At 41.1% G+C, this 26,500-nt stretch overlaps 1 protein-coding gene across 9 annotated transcripts in view; it reads right to left on the reverse strand.

Annotated features, from left to right (window-relative positions):
* The window catches only part of LOC147016219 (attractin-like protein 1), a 334,549-nt gene that overhangs the window by 172,122 nt on the left and 135,927 nt on the right, over positions 1 to 26,500 (reverse strand). For 8 of the 9 annotated variants that reach the window (XR_015050063.1, XM_085849045.1, XM_085849046.1 and 5 more), the window contains exons 23-24: positions 24,172 to 24,250; positions 21,717 to 21,874 (exon numbers count right to left, since the gene is read on the reverse strand). Coding sequence is in view for 8 of the 9 variants with exons in the window: in XM_085849045.1 (XP_085705171.1) it covers positions 21,717 to 21,874; positions 24,172 to 24,250 (237 nt within the window). In the remaining variant the exon portion in view is untranslated. Of the gene's footprint in view, positions 1 to 3,493; positions 4,839 to 21,716; positions 21,875 to 24,171; positions 24,251 to 26,500 lie in introns of those variants that run through there. The other variant, XM_085849047.1, reaches the window with a different exon arrangement.

Genomic DNA, 26,500 nt, shown 5'->3' on the forward strand with positions numbered 1-26,500 from the left:
CACAACATGTTTATTCCCCCTTTCTGTTTGTGGCAAGTCAATGATATCAATTCCCAGGGTCTGAAATGGATGCTGAACTGATTCGGGATGTCGTAATTGCGTATTCTTCTGACCAGATCCTGTAACTATGGCACTCTCGAGAAAGACTTTAGCAAATTTAACTGCATCTGTGTACATGCCTTCCCACCACCAATACAACATCAGGGAGCTCGAAAAGTGCTCTCCAGAGAAATGGCCTCCAAATGGTCCAGTATGGGCATCTTCAAGGATCTGCCATCACAACTGGCTGAGTACCACCACTCTCTTATAGTTTTCATGCTTGGGATCTATGTAGAACAAAATTCCATCGACGATAGCAAATAGAGATCCCTCAAGGGACAATTTACGAGCACTGGTGTTTTCCAGCAGTTGACCTTGTTCTACAAAGTCAAACATCTCCTTGACTATTGGATCATTAATCTGCTCACTCACAAAAGCATCAGGAGAGCAGACATCTCTAGCAGGTGGAGTGCTGTCCAGCAATGAGGTGAAGTCATCTACTTGGGGATTTTTTTTTCTATGCAATATAATCATCAGGGATTGCTTTTGTCACACTCGTGGGGTTCATTGTTTAATGATGGTGCACTCATGGCGCTGGGCTTGCAACGGTGAGAAGCTGTGACCGCTAGGGTGCATCTCGTGTGAAATGCTGAGTCAGCTGTAGAACCAGAATACCATACCTCCTTTCTTGCTTCCTTTCCTTACAATTTTATTTTACTCTGTTGATAAAAAGATCTTCCTTCTCGACCTTCTCCCTCCCTTGAGGGCTCTACATAATTTTTTGGCAAAGAACCATGACGGGGGAAAAGAAGAGGAGGAAGAGAAAGAGTGAGTCGAGTTAGAAGTGAGAGGCGGGAACGAACGCAGGATGCGCGGTCTGGCTTGGATGAGAAACTTGGCCCTGGAGAGATCTTTGAGGATTTGAGCGATCCCTCCGAGGGTTGCCTGTTGGAGTGACTGTCTGTGTTGAAGAGACTGGTGTGGAGGAGAGCCTCTCAGTGCATGTGGCATCGTGTAGTAAAGAGGGAGAGGGAGCAGAAGCAGTTGCGCCTCGTGAGTATCGTCTGAGCTGACCTAAGGAAACGTGCAGCTTCAAGGAGTTGCAGGAATTGCTCTGATTCAGTCGTTGGTGATGTTGGAGAACACATCCAGAGAGAGAGAGAGAGAGAGAGAGAGAGAGAGAGAGAGAGAGAGAGAGAAGGGTGGTGGTGAAGCGTCATCCTTCTGGCCTGTGGCTGGGGCGAGGCCACTGGAACGTCAAATCAAACAGGCCTGAATTCCCTCCCTCCCCCATTGTTTTTTCCTTTACACATTATTTTCTTTATATCTTGGCAAATATTCCTTTGTTATTTTGCTCCCCCACCCACCTCCCCTTTGGGATTAGCTAGGGATATCTGGTGGGCCGTTTAATTGTCTTGGCGCTTGTCTGTCCTTTAATTATTTGTTACCAATGCATATCAGCGGGATTTCTTATCAATATGATTTATCCATTGCTTGGTGATATACCCTGTGTTTTCTGTATCCTGAGTAAAGGATTTGCATTGATTCCACTGTTTTGAATTTGCATTGCATTACTGGATTTGCATACATTTGCATACCGTGTGTTGAACAGTAGGGGTGTGTAAATTTGTCTCAATATTTAGATGGTAACTTCGCTCGTCACATCTGACTACTTATACGGTGCGACCCACACACGAGGAACGTATTGGTCTCCCGAGTACGTCGATCCGGAACTCCGGAGCAATCACTCGGCTGTACCCAGAGCTCTTTACCCAGGGGCCAGGTCGGAACAGTATTCCTTCTCTTTGACAAAACAAGGGTGAAACCATCCCAGACACTTGATGTCAAAGGGAACATTCTCAATGAAAACAACTCTCCAGTGTTAAATATTAAACACAAAGTGAAGGGATAACCAAAAGGTTGCAGATGTTAATGTTTGTATGAGATACTCAGATAATAATCCAAATAATATTTCTCGACAGGGATCCCCTCAACATCAACATGCTCGTACCCATTTAGCTTTCAACCAATTAAAAAACTGGTTAAAGTGTGTTAATTAGGACAGAAAATAACACTGAATGGTTGACACAAGAACTAGTTAAGCCACCGGTCTATTGCCTTGCAATCCCTGAATGCAGGTTATGCCCCGCACCTGGAAGAGTAATGTGATGTGAAAACGAACCAAGGCAGATATACACGTGACCATGCACGTCCATAAAATAACAAACTGGCACACAGGCAAGGCCAGTACGATGAAGGGAGAAGGTGGGAACACACAGACAGGCCAATCGGTCTGACATAGCAAATCGATTGGTGTTCCTTTGCTTTGGAAGGAGAAAAACATACAAACTGATACAAAATGAATGACTGATGGACGGAGACCGAGAGATTGAATTAAACAACATCGTACAATCCATTCGACTGACATTAATCAGAACTCTGTAATGTTTCAAATTCAAACTCCATGGAAAATGATTCTGCCTCATTCCAATCCTATCTCCACTGATGTTGTCTCGTCGACATCTCTCCGTGTCTATCCTGGTTCCATTACACGTAGGCCGCTCTCAATCGGAGACAGACTCGAGCCAAAGAACGACCTGACTCCTTGCACCTGGATTACTTACGATGGTCATCCTTGTTGTTCCGATTTAATGACATCGACAGCGACTTGCACCTCATTGTTTGCATCGTTACCTCAAAATAAAAGTCTCACTTTTAAAAACGTGAAACTTAGTTTGAAAAACAAACGTTTTCCCTTCAACTCGAAGTCGCGATGTTTCGAAAAAAAAAAAAAAAAGATGAGGATGCTCAAGTTCTAAAGAAAACAATTAATGATGTTTAAATGCACCCATGTACTCCTTCCCTTGCATTATATTTCAATTCATAAACAGAATAAATAGCTTCCTTGAGAGTGGATGGAATGAAGATCATTTTTCATAATCGTGACACCAAATGTAATTTGCGCTTTTCATCATTTGGAGGAAAAACTAACAAATGGGATGTAATTGGAAAAGGATGTTTATGAAGGATCAAGGATGTCCTTTGTGTTCACGTCTTCTTCTCTTGTATGGCACAGGTGGCCGCTGGTTGTTCGTGTGGCACATCATATTGGCGGGGTCACAACTATCCTGCTGATCAATGCAGTTCTCCCTGTAAATGGAGGGTAGGTATTTGGATTTGTTCAAGGTGCTGCTGATCACATCACTTCCTCTTTCTCAAAAGACACCAAGGGATCTTTAACGTCGACCAATGACTAGTAACGACCAGCAGGCTGGACACCCGAGTTTGCGTCCACCCGGTGGATGACGCACATATGGATGCTTGGCCTGCATGTTAAACTCCAGGAAGAAACTCCAATTTATAGCTGGGTTGGCATTCAAACCCACATGATATGGCTCATGTGCTTCCATATAGGCAATCCTGCCAGGGTTCCATGTTGAATAGCGCATCCCAAATTAAGATTCAATAATGTGCTGAGAGGAGGTAAGAGACAATCATCATCAGTGGAGCTATAAACAAAGGGGCTTCAGTAACAAATCAAAAGTTTATTCAGGATAATATATTGCAAAGTGATAATATTGCAAGAAACAACCCAAAACTGTGACAGGGAGCACAACAATGCACGTGCAGTGCAAAACACACACACACACACACACACACACACACACACACACACACACACACACGTGTGGCAGGCGGTTGCTGTACCACATGGATGGAAACAAAAGTTGAAGCTCTCATGAGCCATCCATCGAGAAAAGAGGTAATCCCGAAGTGATGACACCAGAGGGAAACAAATGATGCTGAGATGCTGGGAGAGGATGGCGGAGGGGGCAGGACGATCGGAGGAGAAAAGAGTGTTGAAAATATAATAAAATAAAACACAAAGTATTAAAACACAGACTCTGCACAGAAATTCTGTCCGAGCAGACAGGATTCACACTGAAAATAAATAGCCTGCACCTCTTGTGACGAAGAAGATCATCTCATACAGAGACAGGAATCTGCACGGAGTCGAAAGACTGACGAGGTGCCATCTGTTTTTGGCAAATAAAAGATCAAGCTCCACAGAAGAAATATAAAGAAAGAAAAATTGAGCAAAGAGGAGAGAAATCATCCTTCAATGCTGGGTCTATTCAGTCCATGAGCTTTGGGGTATGAAAGGCAGGGGGAAACGATTCATGGAGCAGCTGGGGGAAACAAAACTGCTGACGAGACTAGAGACAGTCCCAATGTATAAATTTGCCAAGATTGCAGACAGCACATAGGTCACTGTCTGTTATCTCTTTCATTCGTTTTTTTTGTTTGTCCAAAGCCAGAGAACAAGCGGCAGAAAATTTCAAGAGAATGGAAGTCGAGTCGCCGGGAGGTGGACAAAGAGAGAGTGAAGAAGTGACCGTTAGGGTACGAGGAGAGACTATGTGGCAAAACCGCGGCTTGGAACACAGCATGGCATCGGAGACCCAGTGGCTGGGACGACAAGTGATGGAGGGAGAGGGAGGGGATATGGAACCGACCCATTGACATGAACCAGGAGGCACGTGCACCGACGGGGAGGGGGGGATAAGGATGGGAGGGGTGGATAGTGATGAATATGAAGAGGGAGAATGACAGAACGAAGACTAGGAGGATGATATGCAGGGAGGGGCAGATAATGACGGGCAGGAAGAGGATGGAGAATGGCAGAACGAGGGAAAGGAAGAACACAAGGAAGATGAAGAGCAGCATGAACTGGAGGAAGAGCTGGCCAACAAAATAGAGGAGATGAGACCGATGCCATCTAGAAAAAGAGCACAACTCTACAAAAGAGAAAAAAAAAACACCAAGGTCAGCGAGATTGAAGGACATCAACTTTGTCCTTTGCAGTAGCATTGCTCATTCAAGAAAAAGTGACAGGGAAACATCACCAGGAGAAAAATAAACCAGGCTCAACAGACAAAGACCATGCACCACCATGGAAAGGGAAACAGAGAGAACAACTGAGAAAGGAAACGGGACAAATGCAGCAGATTATACATCAAAAGAGAAGCTCAAAGGCGAGAGAGCGAGCGAGAGAGTGCGCGAGAGAGAGAGCGAGAGAGAGCGAGAGAGAGAGAGCGAGAGAGCGCGAGAGAGCGAGAGAGAGCGAGAGAGCGCGAGAGAGAGAGAGTGAGAGAGAGAGCGAGAGAGCGAGAGAGAGGGAGAGCGCGAGAGAGAGTGAGAGAGAGAGCCGAGGACAAATATGTAGAGGCAAAGGTCGCTGAAAACAAACAAAACAAGAACCGAATACTTCGATATCGCGCGGCTGGGGGCAGTAAAAGTCTAGGTTAAGAATGATGAAACAATTTTGCAGTTATAAAATTTAAATGTAGACACGGTGAATTAGCATGCATGATGGGAAGAGTTGTGACGTTGGACAAGTTTCTATTTATAGCCCTCAGATCAAAGGGACGTACGCGACCATAAGTGTGACAGAAGACGTGACAGAAGACACAGGACAGAATAGCCAATTATATAACAGAGCAATCTGTAATAAAATTATACAACAGAGCAATCTGTAATAATACAGCCGCGATGTAATAAAGAGCAATCAGAGATTGCAGACCCTCGCTAGGACTTGTTTTGTGTGGTGTTTGTGGTGGTGTATTTTGTGTAGTGATTGTGTACTGGTGTGTTACATAATTAACTAGAGGGGGAGCACTCGGGAGAGTGCAAAACCTCCGCCGCCAATACTGCTGGGTCAATCAAGTGAACCTTATATCTTATTCATTAAATATGTCAACAGTGCTGAGAGTTATCGTTCTTTTCTCCATTTGGGGGGTGGGGGGGTTGGAAATCACTTAAAACATGTAAAAATGCAAAAAAAAAAAAAATCGAAATTTTGTTGAAAAAAAAGTTGCAAAATTTTTTTTTCTCCAACAATATTTTTTGGGGGGGTTGGAAATCACTTAAAACATGTAGAAATGCAAAAAAAAAATTTTCTTTTTTTTTTGGGGGGGGGGGGGTTGGAAATCACTTAAAACATGTATAAAAGCAAAAAAAAAAAAATTTGAATTTAAAAAATTTTTGAATTTTTTTTAATTTTGAAAAATCTTTTCTGAAACAATTTTCTAAAACAAACCTCTGAAAAAAATTTTTTTTCTCAAACAATTTTTTTTTGGGGGGGGGGGACCAAGTCCAAAATTTAATGGCATGATCCTTGGACCATAACTAACCCCCCCCCCCACAAAGTTTCGTCAAAATCCGTCAAGGAGTTTTTCCGTAATACTGTTCACAAACAAACAAACAAATAAACCAATGTCACCCGCAGGGTGACCCCTATCTTGCCAAAAGGTGACCACGTGTGACTTCTTTAAGGTCACACTGAGGTGAACAGAGCTGCTATCCACCAGAAGCGACTCCTTGAGGAATATCTGCCTACGAGAGATTCCGATGAGAATCGTTCTACAGAGTAACCATGAAAAATATGCTTTTGCCTCATAATGTCACTAAATGACGTCATAATGTCTCAAGCTTGACATATCTAGAAAGCACTCATCGAGGTGTTCAATTTGAGGTACTACACGATATGGTTCCTAAAACTTGAAAATTTGACGTTGGGGTAAAATATGTTTGACCTGAGGCGCAAACCATGAAGGTCAAGACCAATCGCCACCAAAAATTAATCAGCTGAGCGCCAGACCATGAACTATATTCCCATGAAGTTTGAAGACGATCCGATCAAAATTACTCAAAAAATAAGGGTTTCGTCGACTCCCCTGATTTGCGACAAAGTGACCTTGACCTTCAAAATTTTATGCGCTGAAAGGGACCTCCTATAAGCCTCTGATATGCGAAGTTACAAAAATTTCCAATGATAACTGTGCTCTGCAGAGTGATTTATACGTGATTACAGACCAAAAAAAAACAAACAAAAAAAAAACATATGAAGGTCAAGGCCAATCGCCACCAAAAATTAATCAGCTGAGCGCCAGACCATGAACTATATTCCCATGAAGTTTGAAGACGATCCGATCAAAATTACTCAAAAAATAAGGGTTTCGTCGACTCCCCTGATTTGCGCCAAAGTGACCTTGACCTTTGACCGTGACCTTCAAAATTTTGTGCACTGAAAGGGACCTCTATAGGCCTCTGATATGCGAAGTTATAAAAATTTCCAATGATAACTGTGCTCTGCAGAATTTTTTATATGTGATTACAGACAAAAAAAATAAAAAAATAAAAAAAAAACATACAAGCTGACTAACATATCTTGCAAAAACTTCGTTTTGGCAAGAAAACAAACAAACAGAAAGGGGTGAAAACAGTTACCTCCATCCATCTTCGAAGATGGCGAAGGTTAATAACTACAACTGCCACTTGAAAACTGCTGGAAGTGATGACCGGGTACCAAGACGTCCCACTTTGATGCAATCCCACATTTTAGACCAAAAGGCATGGCTGATTATTTTGCCCTTTTGTGACACATGTCAATGGGTAAACATGAATTTCACTTGATAAAATGAAGAACAATAAGAACAATTGGTCCAGGCAAATCCAGTTGATTTTTCCACCAGTTTCCGTGAAAAATGAAGCAAGCTGTCTGTTTTTGTTTCTGGGTCCACCATTGATAGAGGCTGGGAAATGTTATGTCATTGCTCTTTCATGAGCAAATCAACATCACCACTACGAGATTGAACAGCTGGTCCTGTTAAATCAACCAATCATTAGCGTCGTTACTCTGAGCATTAGACCACGCAGGAACAGCAATGGTGGCCTCTACAGCATCAGCCGCGGACATTGTCGTTCAGAGAATCCATTGCATGATGCACCTTTCTCGTGCAGTTTCAAAGTGTTTGCCACTTTCCAGAAAGAGCTGGAAGAAATTCGCATCTTGTGCTGCGAAGTGGAAACTAATAGATGATTCCTGGAAAGTTGGCATCAGGAAAGCAGAGATCAGTCTCGGTATGCAAGTTGGCCATATTGACATAGCCGCCGGTTGTGGTGCTTTCAAATCTGAAGATAAGGAGGATCCACTATCTGAATCACTCTCGCAGGTAACTTTAGTCCATCGGCCTAAATTTAATATGCTATGCTGCAAATTGATATATGAATTAAAAAACAGAAAGAAAGAAGAAATTTGAAAGGGAAAACTGAAGGCCTATTTATTTTGAGTACGAGTTGACGAGGGTATGAGTTCATTCAAAGTGCAGTACTCCTCAAAGTCCTCTTCTCTGAAAACATTGTTACTTACATGTAGGTATACATGTATGTACAACATACTTGCATTAAAAATATATATTAATCCCTTTGCAATTTATAGGTTTATGGATACCATTTGGAGTGATACAAACGATTCTGCAATGTCTCCCAGATTTGTCAAGCAAAGAGGAGTGAAAAGAAACAGACAAGGCCAAATTTATGAGATTTTGGTGAATATGCAGAACCAGATCCGAACAATTCTTCAGTGATTCTTCACCAATGAGAAATAGGACCAAAAACGATATTGCAGGATATCTCAAAAACTTGTAGACAGACTGGGATGAAACTTGGTGGTCATGTTGGGTGCGTGACAAGGATGAAATGATTCTATTTTGTTGAAGATCCGAATCCAGATCCGGAAACGTTAGTTTTTATTAATTTCCAAGGTGATTCTTCACCATTGAGAGATGCGGCCAAAAACAATATACGGGTCATTTTCACGATATCAATCAAATAACGGTAAATAACTTTTCAATTTTTTTCATCAAAAGCATTTGCTCCATTATGGATGGAAAATGTCCCCAGTGCGATTTCCAACTCAATCTCACAGCTGCATTGCAAGCCTGAGTGATTTCTGTGAACGACAGGCTTTTTGTAAATCCACACAATTCTTTTCTGTTAAAATAATTATTTTCCGTTAACCTTGGTGACCAGAATGCCAGATTGATGCAACTTGGCCGCCTTAAGTTCAGGGTTAGTACTGAATGTATCTCACATGCAACAGTGTCCCTATTTATAACGGTCTTCTGAACCACGTCGAAAGGTCCATCTCGTGAATGTGGTGTAAGAAATGTTCACCGACGGGTTTTCGGCAATGAATCGCGAGTAGAGGTTGAGCATTGTATCGAACATGGATCGTTTTCTGCTCTTTCACACCATTGCAAGGAATTGTGTCATTCTTTCTGGCTGCTGGCTGGCTGTTTTCATCTTGAGTGAAGAAATCTCAAACTGCGTACACAATTTTTCCATGCCTGACTGAAGTCTTACAGCTATAAGTAATCATAGATGGCCCCAGAGTGGCCTCAGATACCCTCTTCAAATTCCTATGAGTAACCTGTATCTTTCAATTGGCCTCACAAATCATCCGGTATTTTTTCATGTTACGTCCCAAGTGTGCTTGAGGGAAGGCCTGCTTCTGTTTGTGTGACCGAGGATGGTCCTGGAGTCTATTCTTTATGTCAGCAGAAAGCGATTCACCAAAAATGAGTTGCTTATGGACTTTTATTATGTCTCTAGATGCAATCAGTTGATTAGCTCGGGAACGTGGTGATAGGCAACCCTGGGTCACCGTGTCGTCACTTGTTCCTGGACAGCCTGGAAATCTTTTTCCGAAAATGCTGAATTGCCTTCCACTGCCGAGCAATAATATCTTCCTGTTCTTTTACTTTTCTATACGCCCGTCTATCCTCTCTTCTGATGTGACTCCAGTGGAAATGCATCGGGGGTTACAGATGGTGTTGGTTGAATTTACTCCTGCCCTGCGAGCTCAGCTGTCTATCTTGCTGCCTGAACACGCTTTTCTCGTCTCAATTTCTTTCTCAGTGCTCTTTGATCTCTGCTGGGAAGGTCACGGATGGTTTTTGTATTCCCTGCTGTTTTCTGGTTTGATAGCATTGTCACCCTTTCTCCTTGTATGCTGCACAGGCCTCTGGATCACCTTTAACTTTCGCTCGGTGCCTGTTCATTGCCTCTTTGTTGGACTTTCCCTCCCTGGCTCTAAAATAAGATTGGACATAGAAAGGCCTTAGAATAAGGATTACAGTAACATTTGCTGCCATTTTGTAAGTGTGCACGATTGGTTTGACGTGAATTACCACTATGATGAGCAAAGACGAAGGTAATTTTTCTCAATGAAAAAAACAGCCAATGCTGGTCTGCTGTCTCTCTCTGTACAGTCATCAATGTTTAAACACGTCGTCGCATTGGTCAACAGGGAAAGTGTCCATGCGTGTCTTGACTTATGATGAGTAGGACAGTCTCGGCTCAGTCGACTGCAATCAGGACACAAACTACCAATCTGAATGTTATCCACAACAGTTCTTTACCGTTATGTTCCAGAATAACGGAAAAGAAATGTTGAACCAAATTACTGCAATTCAGCTGCCATCATGGAACTAAATCTGTCTCTCTTCACAGCAATCTAGCACTCATTATCCCCACAAAATGCATCATCGGTTGGATATTAGTTGAAATGGAAATATGGTGTTAACGGTAAAGAAGATCTATTTGTGTGATGTACATTTTGACAACGTACCAGGATTAAAAATTCAATCTGGCACAAGTTTAACCGGCGACAAGTTGAAAAAGTGGTGGCAGAAGAACTTTCTCGAACATCTGCATCAGTGCTGCCTCCCGATGGGTGGTTTAAGAACTGAAATATGCTCCGAATAACTTGGGGATAACGGTAAAGAATTAGCATGTCCATCATTTGGTCCCCCCATATCCACACCAATAACTTGTAAACACAGAAGCAAATTATATGGAAGAACCAATGGGCAGAAAACCTGACGTTTGTTCTCAAATATTCACCTTCGTTTTACAAACTGACGCCGTTCACAAGATGAAAATAGTTCCTTCCATTACATCATACCGGTCTTGGACTCCATAACAGAGGGACAAATGGGATCATGTTTGAGTTCACAGAAACGTGGTCCAATATGTTTACAAGACCGAGACAATTTTGTCTATCCCTTAAAAACGATGGCGATTAATCCTACGAGAGTGAAGTTCCAGGCAAATGATCTTTTCTAGGTGAAATGGCCTTGACCATTCCGTCCCGTTATTGTGAAAGATTTCGTGAAAATGGTCCATATAAGATGACATTTCAAAAATTTATTGACCCCGATACGTTCTACTGGATCAGGCATTGTGTGGCGGAGGTATGCGCTATACCGAGTGCCCTTATAGCTTATTTTGGAATACATGTATATTTAATTATATTTACTTATTCATTTCATATCTTGTTTCGTTTTGGGGGTTTTTTTTCATCAATATTTAATTATTGATTTTTTTTTTGGATGGGACAGGTTTTATATACACACTACAGTATTTGTATTACTGAAGGGTCTCAAATCCATACCATATGAATCAATACAATTAGAAAAACCTAGTGAGAGGCTAGACAAGCTTTTTCCTGGGCCAGAGCCCCGTTCCCTTTTGAACTGCTCCTGTGTATGAATAAATTCATGTTAGCCCTACCATGAAATTGTAAGATTGTATGTTGTTGACGTTTCATATTCACCATAAAAATACTATGGGAATAAAAATAAAAAAAATAAAAAAAATAAAAAATAAAAAATATCGCACCTGCGTCTGAAGGAAGCAGTTCAGTTTGGCATGTTTCATAGGAAATGGGCAAAGCCTTGAAACTAATAAAAACCCTTTACAGCACTTTAGAACTACCTTATAGAACTACTCATTCAAATTCCCGTTAGAACCTACCCGTTAGAATTATGATGTACCACAGTTTGTTCACGGCATTAAAAAAAAAACTCCATAGGTATTTATTTTCTTCAACATTACATATCATGTGGGTCATCCTACCTACCAGTGGTTCCTGGTTATCTTAACCAGCCACTACCAGTTGAGCACCCAGGGGTATTGCCCCTATGTTTCTTTCTCTTACTCAACTGTCTTACCCTCTATCCCCCCACAATGTCACCACCTCTCACTCCCCACCACCCTCCTCTCTCTCCTTTTTAAATATCTGTCTCTACAGCCTGTGTTTTTTCTCTCTCTGCCAATATAACCAGAACAAGAACCAGTTCCAGATGAAGGTGGCCACAGTGAAAGCGGCAGTGAACCCCAAAGTAGAAAACTATGCTCATCGTCAGACGTTTTGTTAGCTAACCTGGAAAAACCGCATCCTCTTCCACATGTTTCAATCATCTGCAACGAAAAACACAAGTGGAATTTGGACAACGAGCCAAGGAAAGCTGTGCTTGATAAGTTTTCCCAATGCCAGACACTGACTGTAGGCAGTCTTCTCAAGGCAGTGAGGAAGAAAGGAGATGAAAGGTTGCTCTTACAAATTGAAGGAAGAGATGTTGTGGCAATTGAAGTCCGATATCACGGTGTCCGTTTCAAAGACTCGACAAGGTTCCTGACACAGCCAATGCAAGCCCCATCAGAGTATCCATCAATGGTGTACAGTAATGCGTATGATGTATTTTGTGCAGAAGTCATCCATGAGAGAATGATCAAGAACAAGGAATTCTGTGCCTGGCATCACTCCGTCAAAATTCACAAGGTATGTAAAATAAGTTGAGGGGGATGACTGTCCAAACTACAGGTCACACAACCTCAAGATGAGATGAAAGAGGACATTTCCCCAACTTGTCATTCAACCGGCAGCCGTCAAGAACATGAGTGACATTGTCTACAGTCAGACTCATGCTCCAGAAGAGTTGGTCAAGGATGTCCTCGGATCTGTGACAGATACCTCAAATGATACCAATACTGATACCGAAAGTAATGGTGATAGTTAAATAACACCCCCAGAACATTTTCCCTTTGAAATGTACACAATTCTCCAATACTGGCCAATAAAGGGCACTGTTTTTCTGAAGCATAATTAAAATGCATATTAATCAAAAACAGGTTCGTTTTGGGATTGTGGATTTTGATATTAGCACTTGGCATACTATTGTAAAATCAATTCAAGTGTTTCCACGTTTCCCCAAGAGGTGAGCCACGGAAATAATTTTCTCATCACATATTGGAGGCATTCCTCATGGTCTATTTCAGAGAAGTAGATTCTTGAAGGTTCAAAATAAAATAAATTAATTAAATATGGCTGCTGAGCCACATGATTGATGAAGTCATCAACTTTTTTTCCGTCGACCAATTTATCCCGAGACGACCCTCAAATTTTCACATTCATTGGATGTAGCAGTCTACGTTTGCAATTATGATGTCATAACAAAGGCACTGATAACAAAATGCAAAAATCATACTTATTCCCCATGAGGAAGACTTGCCATGTGTCAAGTTTCAATTATTTCCTTGGTGCGGTCTCAGAGATACAGAGGTCCAAAGTTTTTCCATTTTTCCAAAAGGGCTGTCATTACGGCATGACCTATGACGTCATAATCATGAAAACATTCTACACGAGCAGATACTCCTATGTGAAAATTTCGTGTCAATCCGACAAACGGTTGCAGAGAAAAACTAATCGCGTTCTATGCGGAAGCAAACAAACAAACAAACAAACAAAAACAGACAGACCATCCATCCATAAGGAACATACTCTGTGCAGAACGTTGGTGCTGCCTAAGCAGTCTCATGGTCAATTGGGAAAAAGAGCAATCAAAGATTGCACAACCTCACCAAGACTTGCTTTGTGTGGTGTCTGTGTCCTGGTGTGTTAGGTAATTAAAAATAGACATGGAGTAACTAGAACTGTCACTTTATAAGTGCTGGCAGTGTTGACTGGGTACACCAAGATGGACCGCTTTGATCGAACACTTGACCCTGACCCATGATGTTTATTCATATTCAATTTAATCTGGAATGGCATCAACATAAATTTAATTCAAATCAAATGTAAGACCAAATAGGTACGATCCTGCACGGTCATCAAAAGTCATCAAAAGGAACCAAAAGAAGCAAAAAGCAAAGATGAAGTCATCAGGAGGAACCTGGATAGGATTTGGGTTTCAGCTGTGACTCCTCCACACTCAAACTCATCCAGGCACAGCCAAGTGAGCCTTAATCAAATTTTTTTTTTAATCAAAAATAACCCACATCAAAATAATTAAATAATCTTGGCTGTCAAACCATGTCTCCGATCAGAATGAAATTTAAAACATATATTCCCCATCACTACTAGATCCTAACTATGAAGTTTCACATAGATCAATGTAGCAGTTCAAGACAAATACATTTTCAAAATTATTTTCACTCAATCCAATTTGGCTGCAAGACCATATGACCTATCAATTATTCGTGAACATCATGGTGAATTCCCAAGGCTTGGGGAACATGTGAGTGAAGTTTCTCCTCGATCTGCTCAGGCATTTCAGACAAAAAAAATTTGAAGGGTTTTTTATTTTCTTAATAATAATGGCTGCCAAATCACGTGACCGATGATGTCATCAATTTCATTTTTTTTGTCAACCAATTTATCCCAAGATGACCCTCAAACATTTTCATACTGATTGGATGTCGCGTTCGATGTATGCAATTATTACATCATAACAAAGGCACCTATGACATCATGGAAAAATCTCCATCATTCCCGATGAGGAGTACTTGCCATGTGCCAAGTTTCTATTTTTTAATTGGTGTGGTTTCCGAGATAGAGGTACAAAGTTTTTTCCCCTTTTTTCCAACATGGCTACTACACCACATGACCTGCGATGTCATAATTATCATGACAACATTCGACATGAGTAGTCACACCTTTGGTGAAAATTTTGTGTTAATCGGATAAGCAGTTGCAGAGAAAACAGAGAAAATGAGCACGCATGGACGTACGGGCGAACAACTCGAAAAGATCATGCCTCCGGCGACGCATTAAAAAAGAAGACTACAGCATTGCTGATTGAGGAACCGGTTCCCAGTGATTTTGGCCGAATGAGAATATAAAGAAAATTACCAGATACTAAGACCGGAAAAATGAAGTGAAAAGATTCGGGAATCTGAAGAGCACCAAAATTGTACCAGTGATGATTGGAGCAACCAGGGAATGATGATCATTGTACCAGGGAATGATGGAGAAGAACCTCACAGAGATCTTAAAAACCATCCCTGGGAACATTACTACAAACAAACGACAGTTGAAAGCTGTCTGGGGCTCAGTGACAATCCTCATAAGAGCCCTCGGAACAAAAGTTTGAGAGCAAAACTTCACACCTTGGTCCATGAATCCCACCCTCCATTCCCCCCTTTACCAAGATAGAGGTGGATACTTCGAGACTCCGTTCTACCTTCTGAAACCTGCAAATGGAGATAACAACCAACAACACACACACAATAAGATGGACACATGACAAGGATGCCTCGTTTCTCCCTCCCTGTCATTCTCGATTATTCCACCGCCTGAACCCACCCGTGATGATTCATCTTCCTCCATTCCAAAGAGGAAAGATGTCAAAATCTCAAAAGGTAGTGGAGTCAGCGACGAAGGAGAAGACTATGGGATTGAGAGGCTGTAAGCACAAGGCGGTGTGACATGGAGAGGAGGCCTGCACCGAACCGCCGATATTGGAACAAGACAGCGCGCTCACAAAATGGAGATGTGGCGTGCTCAAACAGAAGTCACCGCACACAGCAGAAAGTGAGAGAGGTGTGCACAGCATGTTTCAACAGGATAGGTGGCCCCGAGTAAAGCTACCATCTTGGTCGGGACAAAGAACGATCCATGTTGTAGCACCCAGAGGAGGAAGAAAGCGAGCGTGAGTGGGACCATCATGGTGGAAATACCGCATGGTGCGATTGACCGAGGGAGCTCGGGGGAGCCCTCGAGTGGGTCTTCGGAGACCATGAGGAATAGGAATATCACACATGTGGAGTTGGAGAGATGTCACCTTACGGAGAGGAAGGTAAGAGAAGCATGCACAGCTCGTATAACAACAGGATATATAGCCCCGAGCGAAGTGGCGAGACCTTACATCTCGGTCAGGACATTGAAAGGTCCGTATGCTGGTACCAAGAGCAGGAACAAAGTGAGCACGAGTGGGACAATTGTGGCAGAGATATCGCGTGGTGCGAGTGGCCAAGGGAGCTCCTGGGAGGACTCGAATGGTGCAACGGAAGCCCTGTGCATGACGCACAATATGGCGGGTGTATTTGAAAGTATTAAAAAAACAACTCCGAAAAAAGTCTGTGCGGACCCAAAAAGAGGCAGAGCCCTGCATCAAAGAGCAAAGCTCAGACGATGTGCTGCATATCTCAAAACAAAGACGGAAACAGGACAGCAAAGAGAAAAAGAATGAAAGCTGGAATGCTGAGGGGAACTCGGATGTCTCCCCATGCAGAATATGCTCTGCTCTGCCCACGCAGAGCTGTGCACACCTCTCTCACTTTCTGCTGTGTGCGGTGACTTATTTTAAGCATGAGGGGATGGGATGGTGAGGGAGACCGATTTATGGCTCCAGCACATGTGGATGAGGAAAGGACATACGATAATGAGCAGAAGGATAAAGGGGAACAGAGGGATAGAGTAGAGGAGGAGGAGAAAAATGTTTTCTGGAAGAGCAGCTGGGCAATAAGATAGAGGAGGTGAGAATGACGCCAACTGAAGAAAGACCAAGACTAATTTGACTCCATAACAATAAATTCACAAAAATACAAATTAGTAGAACTAACAAATATTTTAGAAATATCTTACCAAAATCAGCCTCCCTAAAAGAAATAAATGTCATTAGTTTTGCAGCAGCACTACTCATTCAGGAAAAAGTAAAAACAAAACAAAAGAACATCAAGCTGCGGATGAAAGCCTTGGTGGTGTAGAAGAGCACAGGGAGGTCAAGGAAAGACTATGTACGATAGTGGATGCCCAGTTGGCGGCTGGCTTTGGAGACCAACTTCGAATTGTGATTTTCCCAAGAAAGATCATGACTGATCGTGAGACCCAGGAGTTTGAATGACAGAACTTACTGAAGAGGATTGTTGAGAAAGTAGATAGGAGCGTTTGCCAGATGGTCCTTTTGGAGAGACATAGTGAGAGTGTGAGATTTGTCAGGGTTGAAAGACATAGTCCAAGTGTTTGACCAGCTTGTGATTTTGTCAAGATCTGAAGAGAGGAAAGAGTTGCAGTCTGCCTGTCTGAAGGATGAGCGATGTCACAGCACAGGATGGAGTCATCCGCAAAGAGATGAAGAAGATTTCCCAAAGACTCAGAGAGATCATCGATGAAGATCAAGAATTGGACTGGGTCCAGAACACTGCCTTGAGGCACTCCAGCCTTGACAGGGAGAGGAGATGAAAAGATTCTGTTGAGTGCCACATGGGTACGAGAGTAGAGGAAGTAAGTGAGCCATATGTGGAGTTGGTCTTGGATGCCATAGACAGAGTTTGGAGAGTAAGGCAGGATGTTGTATCAAAAGCATGAGACAAGTCCAGAGAGACGGCCCTGATCTCATGTGACATTGAGGGTCTCCTTCCATTGTTGGGTGAGTCGAAGCAGCATGTCCAAGGTGGACTGACTTGGTCTGAAACAAAATCGGTGATCTGAGATGAGGTTGTTGGAGAAAAGGAAGGATGTCATAATAAATATGATGATGGATTCAATGACCTTGCTGATGATTGGAAGTAAGCTGATGGGTCTGCAGATATGGGGATCAGTTTTTGCATCTATTTAATGTAATGCAGTGATGTTGTTGGATTTTCAAGCAGATGGAAGATTACCTTGCACAAATGAGAAGGTGCAAAGGGCAGATTGAGGATGTGCAAGAACAGCAGAGCAGGTTTTTTTGGACACCTGAGCTGATGCCGGCAAGTCCAGTGGCAGAGTCAGAGTCGAGGGTTAAAAGAACATTCTCCATCTTCTCAAGTGCAAAAGACACAGAGTCCAGGAGCAGTTTGGTACATGGGGAAGGGTGGGTAATGAGGGTGAGGGGTTGAGGACACAAGATTTGGAAGCAAACACAGAATTGAGGCATTCGGCCTTCTCATTAGCAGAATCGGCTGTGGTGACATTTGAAGAGAGGGAAGGGTTGGAAGAGAATTACACACCAGAGACAGACTTACCAAGGCACCACCATGTTTTAGAGGTGCGAAACAAGGTTGAAAGATCATTTTTGAGGTTGGACAAATGATGTTTCCTGGCTCTTCTGAGAGTGGACATACACTTGTTTCAGACTTTTTGGAATGATCTGAGATTGCCTGAGGTCGGATTATCCTTCCAGGAAGAGAAGGTAATTTATTTCAGAGCAACTGCCTCATCCCAGGATTCAGTATACCATGTCTTGAAAGAAGGAAGGGTAGGATAACTGCAGATGAGATGGGATAAATCTGTGCATGAGGGAGAGCAGGTTTCTGTGGAATAATTCCCAGGCTGAGTTAACATCATGGTCCATAGATATACGAGAGATCAGTCTTGAAGAGAGATGGCCGATTCTTCCATGCTAAAATACCACCTACTCCAAATTGGCCATGGAAACAATCTCTGATGTTTACTGGGTAAGGAAGCCAGGACGCGGAATCACATTCAGATTAAATCCATGGCTAGGTTGTACACAATGACACGCTGTTGCAGACCGTCTCACCCTGCCCATCCATATTGCTCTGCAGTGTTCTTCCAATCTCAGTTTTAAATTTCTCCCAGTCTCACAAATATATTAACAGTTCTTACATTTGGTATGACATATCATCCTGGATTTCTCAACAATTGGAATCCTGGCTGTAAATTTGGTTATGATGCGACGGATTGTGCACAAGAGGTTTAAGGATCGAGTGGATTATCAACAAGGATATTACGGTCAACACACAATATCACATCTTCAGCAAAAAGTGTGTCCAACTCGATCCCCTCCTAAGTTCCTATCAATCTGTTGATGTCATGACTACATGACCCGATTTGATTCACTCCACGCATCATCAAACAGCACACTGAAAGGGAAAGGAAAAAGGCTACGGGTCTTACAACATCTTGGCTGTAGTGCAGGACTTGGGTTTTAAAGGTTAAGTATACCCTGTTTATTAAAGGACCTGGCAACAGGAATGTAATGCTCGTATGTAGTAAACAGAATATAAGTAAAAATAGTGATGACAAGTTATTTCCTTGACGCAAATATTCTACAGTGGTCGATGAGTCGAAGGTTGGGATGACAGAGTAAGTGCAACTTAAACCCTCAAGCATTCAGTGGATGTCAAACAGTAATACGGAAAATATAAATACATTTGGGTGTGGTGCACATGGTCCCCTGAACAATTTCCTCGAGGAACAATAGACAGTGAAGAAGAAAAATATGCTTGCAATGCCTATTTGCATTCATTCCATCAGGAAGTGCAATCATTGCAATGGAAGTGAAATCTGAGGTTCAATCAGGAAGTGCATTCATCAAGGACTGTGCTTCGAACAGAATAAATAAATGACCGATAAATATTTAACTTGCTCATTTTTATGGCTGTTCACAAACAAAGACTTTGTGGACCCTTTGAGTTTTCAAAAGGCAAAATAAACAAACAAATATCTCTTCTGTTTTATAAAGTACAGGCTCATGGTAAACTTGGATGACAGAGGTTGGAAAATCCACAAACAGAAAAGGAAGTGATAGGAAACAGTTGAATAAGGAAGAAAAAGACAAATAACAACAGAGTACATGAACTGCAAGAAAACAGAAGTGCCAAGGTTGATAAGAATTACCAGAATGGGTGTTATTGGAAACTTAATGACAAACGAAAAAAACCTTTAATGATAAAGATGGAGAGACAAATTTGCTCCGTCACTTCAATGTCGGACAGGCTCTAGCACGTCTTATGAAGTTCTGCTCCAAAGAAGAAAGCATCACTCAAGCAAGAATACTTGGAAGGAATAATGAACAAGTGGAGAATAACAACAGAAGGAATAACATCAATTCTCACAAGAAGCCAATCCACAAAGGAGTCTCCATCTCAATTTTTTGCTAAACCCCGAGTTAAAGAAATATAAAACACAAATAGACCATCCGTGGTACTCGGTGGAGGCAAACTGGCTGTTGCAGGGACACCGCTGGCATATCTCAATTCAGTGCAATGTCAGACACAAGTCACCCCTGAAATTGCAGTCCTGGCTCGATGGCCCATAGGCAGAGATCGTTCGAGCACAGGTCATGCCATGAAGGGCAAATAATGAAGCTTGGCATGAACAAAGAGCGGGGCCGTGTCGCACGCACGAAGGAGCGACTCCTTGGTGAGGAACTTATTCACAAGCAAAATATAACATTCGACGAACTAACTGCGTCTCATTAAAATTATAAACAAATTCGAGACATTGTAAATATTTCTTTCAATCATGCATTAAAAATTTAATGATGAAGTACAAGAAAAATAAACCCAAGGGGTGAAACTAATCATAACTGTAAATATAATTTGCCACATTCACAAATCAGAATAGAAGGGTTCATGAATAATTCAGAAGGGCATGTTTTAAGGGAAGATTATGGATTCTGGGGGATATTAATTTTCCATGGATACAATGGGTCCATGAAAAGGGAAAGGACAGAGCAGATGAAGATGTTCTAGAAATAGTACAGGATAGCTTTTAAAATCAATGTGTAGATAATCCAATGAGGGGGAGTGCAGTGTTGGACCTCTTTTGAAGTAATGATCCCAATGCAGTGGAGGAGGTGGAGGAAGGAGAGTTCTTAGGGACAAATCATAACATAGTGTTGATAAGGATTCCGTGAAGAGTTAGTTAGAGCTGTTAGTTGGGAAGTTGAGGAAGGTTACCTTGAGGGTATAAGGAGAGAGTTAGTTGCTCAAGATTGAGATTAGGAGAAAATAACATGATGACAATCAGCATCAGAGAAATGGGGAACATTCGAGGAGCAAACATGTTGTGTATCAGGTAAGTATTTTCCAGTGAGGTGTAAATACATAAGCAGAAAGACCAGGGTGGTTGAACAACAGGGAGGTAAGAAGGGCTATTAAGGATAAGATAAGGCATTTTAAAGGTAGAGAATAAAGGGACTGGAAAGGAACTGTGCAGGAGTAAACAAAGACTTGTTAAGAAAATAACTCTGCAAGCCAAAAGAGAATATGAGAAGGATATAACTAAGAATATTAAACACAATAGAAAGGTATTCCTCAAGTACATAAGGGGAAAGGAATGAGAGTAAGAGAAGCATGGAACCATTAAGGAATAGCAAGGGGAGATTGGTTAGCAATTGAAGTGAGATAGCAGGCTTATTAAACAATAATTTTGCTTCAACATTAACACAAGAACAGCCAGGGGAATTAGCAACAGCTGAGAGTATCCATCTTTGGGTGGAGCTTGGATTTTTAAAGAGAGGACAGAGAAAATGAGGAAACAACTGGAAGAAAAAAGGGATGATAAAGCTGCAGGGCCAGATAATATATATCAAAGACAAGTGAGGAAATAGTTGAGAGTATCCATTGATGGGGGAGAGGGAAGGGGTGAGGGTGTGGGAGTTGAGAAAGGGCCATTGAGACGTGTTGCAGTTAAGAGCACAGGAAGTTAAGAATCAGGAAGGAAAGAGAAGCGATGGCAAACCCCCAAGGCAGATAATATGCATCAAAAAGGATTGAGGAAGATGACAGAGCGGTGGCAGACGTGATGCCGCAAGAGAGGGGGCAGGCACAACACCACAAGAGCAGGGACAGGGGCAACGTCACGAGAGTGGGGGCAAGTGGGACGCCACAAGAATGGGGGCAGGCATAACGCCACAAGAGCGGGGGCAAGTGTGACGCCATGAGAGGGGGGCAGGCGTGATGCCACGAGAATGGGGGCAGGCACCCCCCCCCCACACCCAACCCCAGCATCTTAAAAAATAAAAATCCAACAAACTGACCTGGACTTTCACCTTCCATGTGAAGTTACTGATGTAGACGTAGAATGTGATGTTGGGGTTTCCTCGGAAATCATACTTTTCACTTGAAAATGATTCCTTGTAGCTACGAATATTCGTTTTTGTCACAATGAGCAATTCCTCACCAGCCACAGCACCATCTGCACAGAAGATCCGCGAGAGCGGGGGCAGGTGCAATACAGAATATCAATAACACACTAAATGCTATCGTGACATAAATAATAAAACACTAAATGTTATCATGACATAAATAATAAAACACTAAATGTTATCATGACATAAATAATAAAACACTAAATGTTATCATGACATAAATAATAAAACACTAAATGTTATCATGACATAAATAATAAAACACAAAATGTTATCATGACATAAATAATAAAACACTTAATGTTATCATGACATAAATAATAAAACACTTAATGTTATCATGACATAAATAATAAAACACGAAATGTTATTGTGACATAAATAATAAAACACTTAATGTTATCATGACATAAATAATAAAACACGAAATGTTATTGTGACATAAATAATAAAACACTTAATGTAATCATGACATAAATAATAAAACACTTAATGTAATCATGACATAAATAATAAAACACTTATGTTATCATGACATAAATAATAAAACACGAAATGTTATCGTGACATAAATAATAAAACACTAAATGTTATAGTGACATAAATAAAAAAAAACATGAAATGTTATCATGACACAAATAATAAAACACTAAATGTTATCATGACAAAATAATAAAACACGAAAGGTTATCATGACATAAATAACTAGAACGGGCACTCATAGAGCGCATACCTTCGCCGCCACTACTTTTTTTGTTCTTGGTATGAGTGTGGGGAACTGGTTTCATATGAATGGTCTTATGACACAAAGCACATATCTATAATGTCATGACCCCCCCCCCGACTTTCGGGGGCTACGGACTAAAAAACAATCAACTCACGTCGTTTTGGCGAGTCTTCACTCGCAAGCTCGGTGAATACAACGTTTCAACAAGAGAAGGTAATCTCGTTTGATGCTGGTTTCATGCAAATCGAATAAGAATTGACTGAGTTATGCCGAAAACCGCATATTTTTCAAGGGCGTGACACCCCCCCCCCCTGACATTTTACCCCAACCGGTGACATGTGTTATGACGTCATTGTGTCACAAGATTGGGCATTAAATTCTGAACATTTTGGTGCTGGGTTCATATAAAGCGGACAAGAATTGACCGCATTATGACAAAAACCGCATATTTTTCAAGGTCCTGACCCCCCTGACCTTTGACCCCTAACCGGTAACAAGAGTATGGGCGTCATTGTGTCATATTGCATATCACAAGATGAGGCGTTGAATTCTGAACATTTTGGCGTTAGTTGCATGCAAATTGAATAAAAATTGACCGTGTTATCGAAAAAGACGATTTTGACCTTTTTGTGACCTTGACCTTGACCTTTGACTCGAACGATCCCAAAATCTAATCGAATGCTTCCTGGCTAATAACCAATCATCCCACCAAATTTCATGCAATTCGGTTTAATACTTTTTGAGTTATACGAATCACAAGATTACAAATAAATAAACAAATAAATAAATACACGCCGACCAAAACATAACCTTTCGCAGAATGCGAAGGTAATAAAACACGAAATGTTATCATGACATAAATAATAAAACACTTAATGTTATCATGACATAAATAATAAAACACTAAATGTTATCATGACATTAATAATAAAACACTAAATGTTCTCATGACATTAATAATAAAACACTAAATATTATCATGACATAAATAATAAAACACGAAATGTTATTATGACATAAATAATAAAACACGAAATGTTATCATAACATAAATAATAAAACACTAAATGTTAGTGACATAAATAATAAAACACTAAATGTTATCGCGACATAAATAATAAAACACTAAATGTTATCATGACATCAATAATAAAACACTAAATGTTATCATGACATCAATAATAAAACACTAATTGTTATCGTGACATAAATAAAAAAAAATACTAAATGTTATCATGACATGAATAATAAAACACTAAATGTTATCGTGACATTAATAATAAAACACCAAATGTTATCGTGACATGAATAATAAAACACTACATGTTATCATGACATGAATAATAAAACACTAAATGTTATCATGCCATAAATAATAAAACACTAAATGTTATCATGATGTAAATAAAACCACAAGTGTTATCGTGACGTTAAAAAATCCCCAAATGTTTGTGATGTGAGTGAAGTGCTCGTTTTAATTACGGCAAAGAAAATAAGCAGAAATTAAGTTTTAAAATGGAAATAAAAAATTAGCATGTAATAAGTGCACCTTCTGTGAATATATTCCTTTTCTCATAAAAAGGTGATTTTGCGAATTGTGATTTCAAGTGAACTCACACAAAGGTCCCGATGACCATGTGATGTTCATATCCACACTTTTTGACGTATCAATTGAAACCTCAAGGTCACGGCTCAGCTGAAAAACGAGGGAAAGAAAACTGCATCTCAGTAACAAAAGAGAATAAATGCAAACCGATCTTCTCACTTGTAAGCACAAGCACTTGGCTTTGTTTTCATGAAACTCAAGGTTTCCCATGATAAGAGAGCAGCGAGGGTATGAAGGGTGCACAAACACATTTGATTAATTTCTTCAGAGAAACGGATATACTGTACTTATCAGCACTCTTAATCACAGTCATTGTTATTCATTACAACACAAGTTATTGTTATGGACTATGACACGAGAATAAATGCAACATTGCCAAATTTAATTTCTACATTGGTTATTGCCTTTTTCCTATATATTGTTTTTAAAGCATCGAAAAACAAGCAAGTACACATTTCTCACTCCTCGCTTTTTCCGTTTGTGCAGGACTTTCGATCCTGCACCAAAACCTACTATCGATCAGGATATACACCCCCATCCTAATGTCATTCTTGAATACGAGGGAAATTTCTCATTTATCTCAAAACAAAGGCTTCAGTTTAAGCTAATTGTGCATCACTTGTGCTAAATTGATATTTAAATTGCTAAATCTTCAATGACATCATTTTGTTTGGAGACTGAAAACTACAAGTGTTTTGGTTTAAGAGTTGAAGGGGAGTATACAAATGCATGGACATCTTTCATCATTGGAGAAAGTGTTGAATATGAAAAGAAATACTGGACTTCAAAACAAAATGGAATAATGATGGAGTATTGCTCTCCCCTCTGGGCTGGTGCTCCTGCCTCTCACCTTTCTCGGCTTCACGTTGTGTAAACCAAGGCATTTCAGATCATTGGTATCTCCCGCGTTGAGGCTGAGTCTTTGGGTCTCTCACTCTCTCACCACAGACAGGTCAGTGTCTTTCTGTCTTCTACCGTCTCCTCTCCGGTCTCGCCCCCCCCCTCTTTCTGTGTCTGCGATTTGTCCCCACCATATTTCAGCAGAGTGCTCAAGGTCCGCCAACATCCCCCTTCTGGTAAAACTACCAAAATCACGAATCACTGCTCACCTTCACACTTTCATTCCTCTTTTTTTCCTGCCTTTGGAATAAACTCCTTAAGTCTGTTCAATCCCATTCTTCTCTCCAGGCCTTCAAAACAGCTGTTCACTACCATCTCTTGTCTTCCCCCATCCAAAACCATGATCTTTTCTACCCCCGCTAATCCACCCCAAATGCAACTCCTTCAAATTCCCTGCTTTCCTTTCTGAAAGTCCCTGTAGTGTCCATCTTGTTTACTCTTTGTACCCCTCCCATCCCTCTACCTTCCACAGATCTCCTAAAGTCTCTGTTCCCCACTGTTTTGTCCTTCCCACTCCCACACCTCTTGTCTCATGCCCCCCCCCCCTTTCTATGCATTGTGTGTTAGCTCTCATACGAGCCTCTACAAGGTATACAAAAAAAATGCCCTCAATGCAGCTACCAAGCCTTACTGCCTAAAAACACATGAGAAGAGGTTATTTTTTGAAATTGAACTTCATCACTTCCTTTCATACATGTTGATGAAACTTCTCTGTATTCTATTGAAGAATGCCAATGCATTGTGCAAGAATGATAAATGTTCGACTGAAGCAGGTACAATGTGCAGTATCACGAACTAACTATAGAGCAACATTATGGTTGTGCTTACAACATCACAAACGACGGAAAGATCTGTGAACTGAACGAACTCGGGCGTGAAATTAAACCGGAGACGTATATAGTCAGAACTTGGCCACCTACATCATTGGCCCGTGTTGCTCTGAATCTGTGCAGTGGTTTAAGTTTGGTTTATAAAGTCTCAAGTTGCAAAGTAGCACTAGAAAGTTGAACTGTGATGACAAAAGCAAAGAACTAATCACAAATAAGCACATCAAATGCCTCATGAGATTCATCACTGACTCGCGTATAACCGCGCTCTTGCTGCCAAGCTCTCCACACGACTTTGAGTTGCTGATCATCTGTTTGCAAAGAAATCTTTGTTTCTTTGCGTATATGTGGATTATTACACCAAAAAATATGGAAACAGTTTCTCTTTAATCTCATAGTAGGAAAGAATACCAAATTTAGTGAGACGAGTTGCCTTCCGAGCCAAATGTTCCCAGAGTCATTTCTTACTACTTAACTCGCCTCAAACATGACTTAAAACATGAATTCCACTTTTTCAAATACAATCATGCAACCTTGTGTCACATGAGAGACAGCCCTTATACATCATACTATAAATATGAGAAGCGTTTGTTTGACTTCTATGCACTCCTAA

This window comes from Eptatretus burgeri, chromosome 12, assembly GCF_056783735.1.
Source record: "Eptatretus burgeri isolate ZD-2024b chromosome 12, Ebu_testis_v1, whole genome shotgun sequence".
In the NCBI taxonomy this organism is placed as follows: domain Eukaryota; kingdom Metazoa; phylum Chordata; class Myxini; order Myxiniformes; family Myxinidae; genus Eptatretus; species Eptatretus burgeri.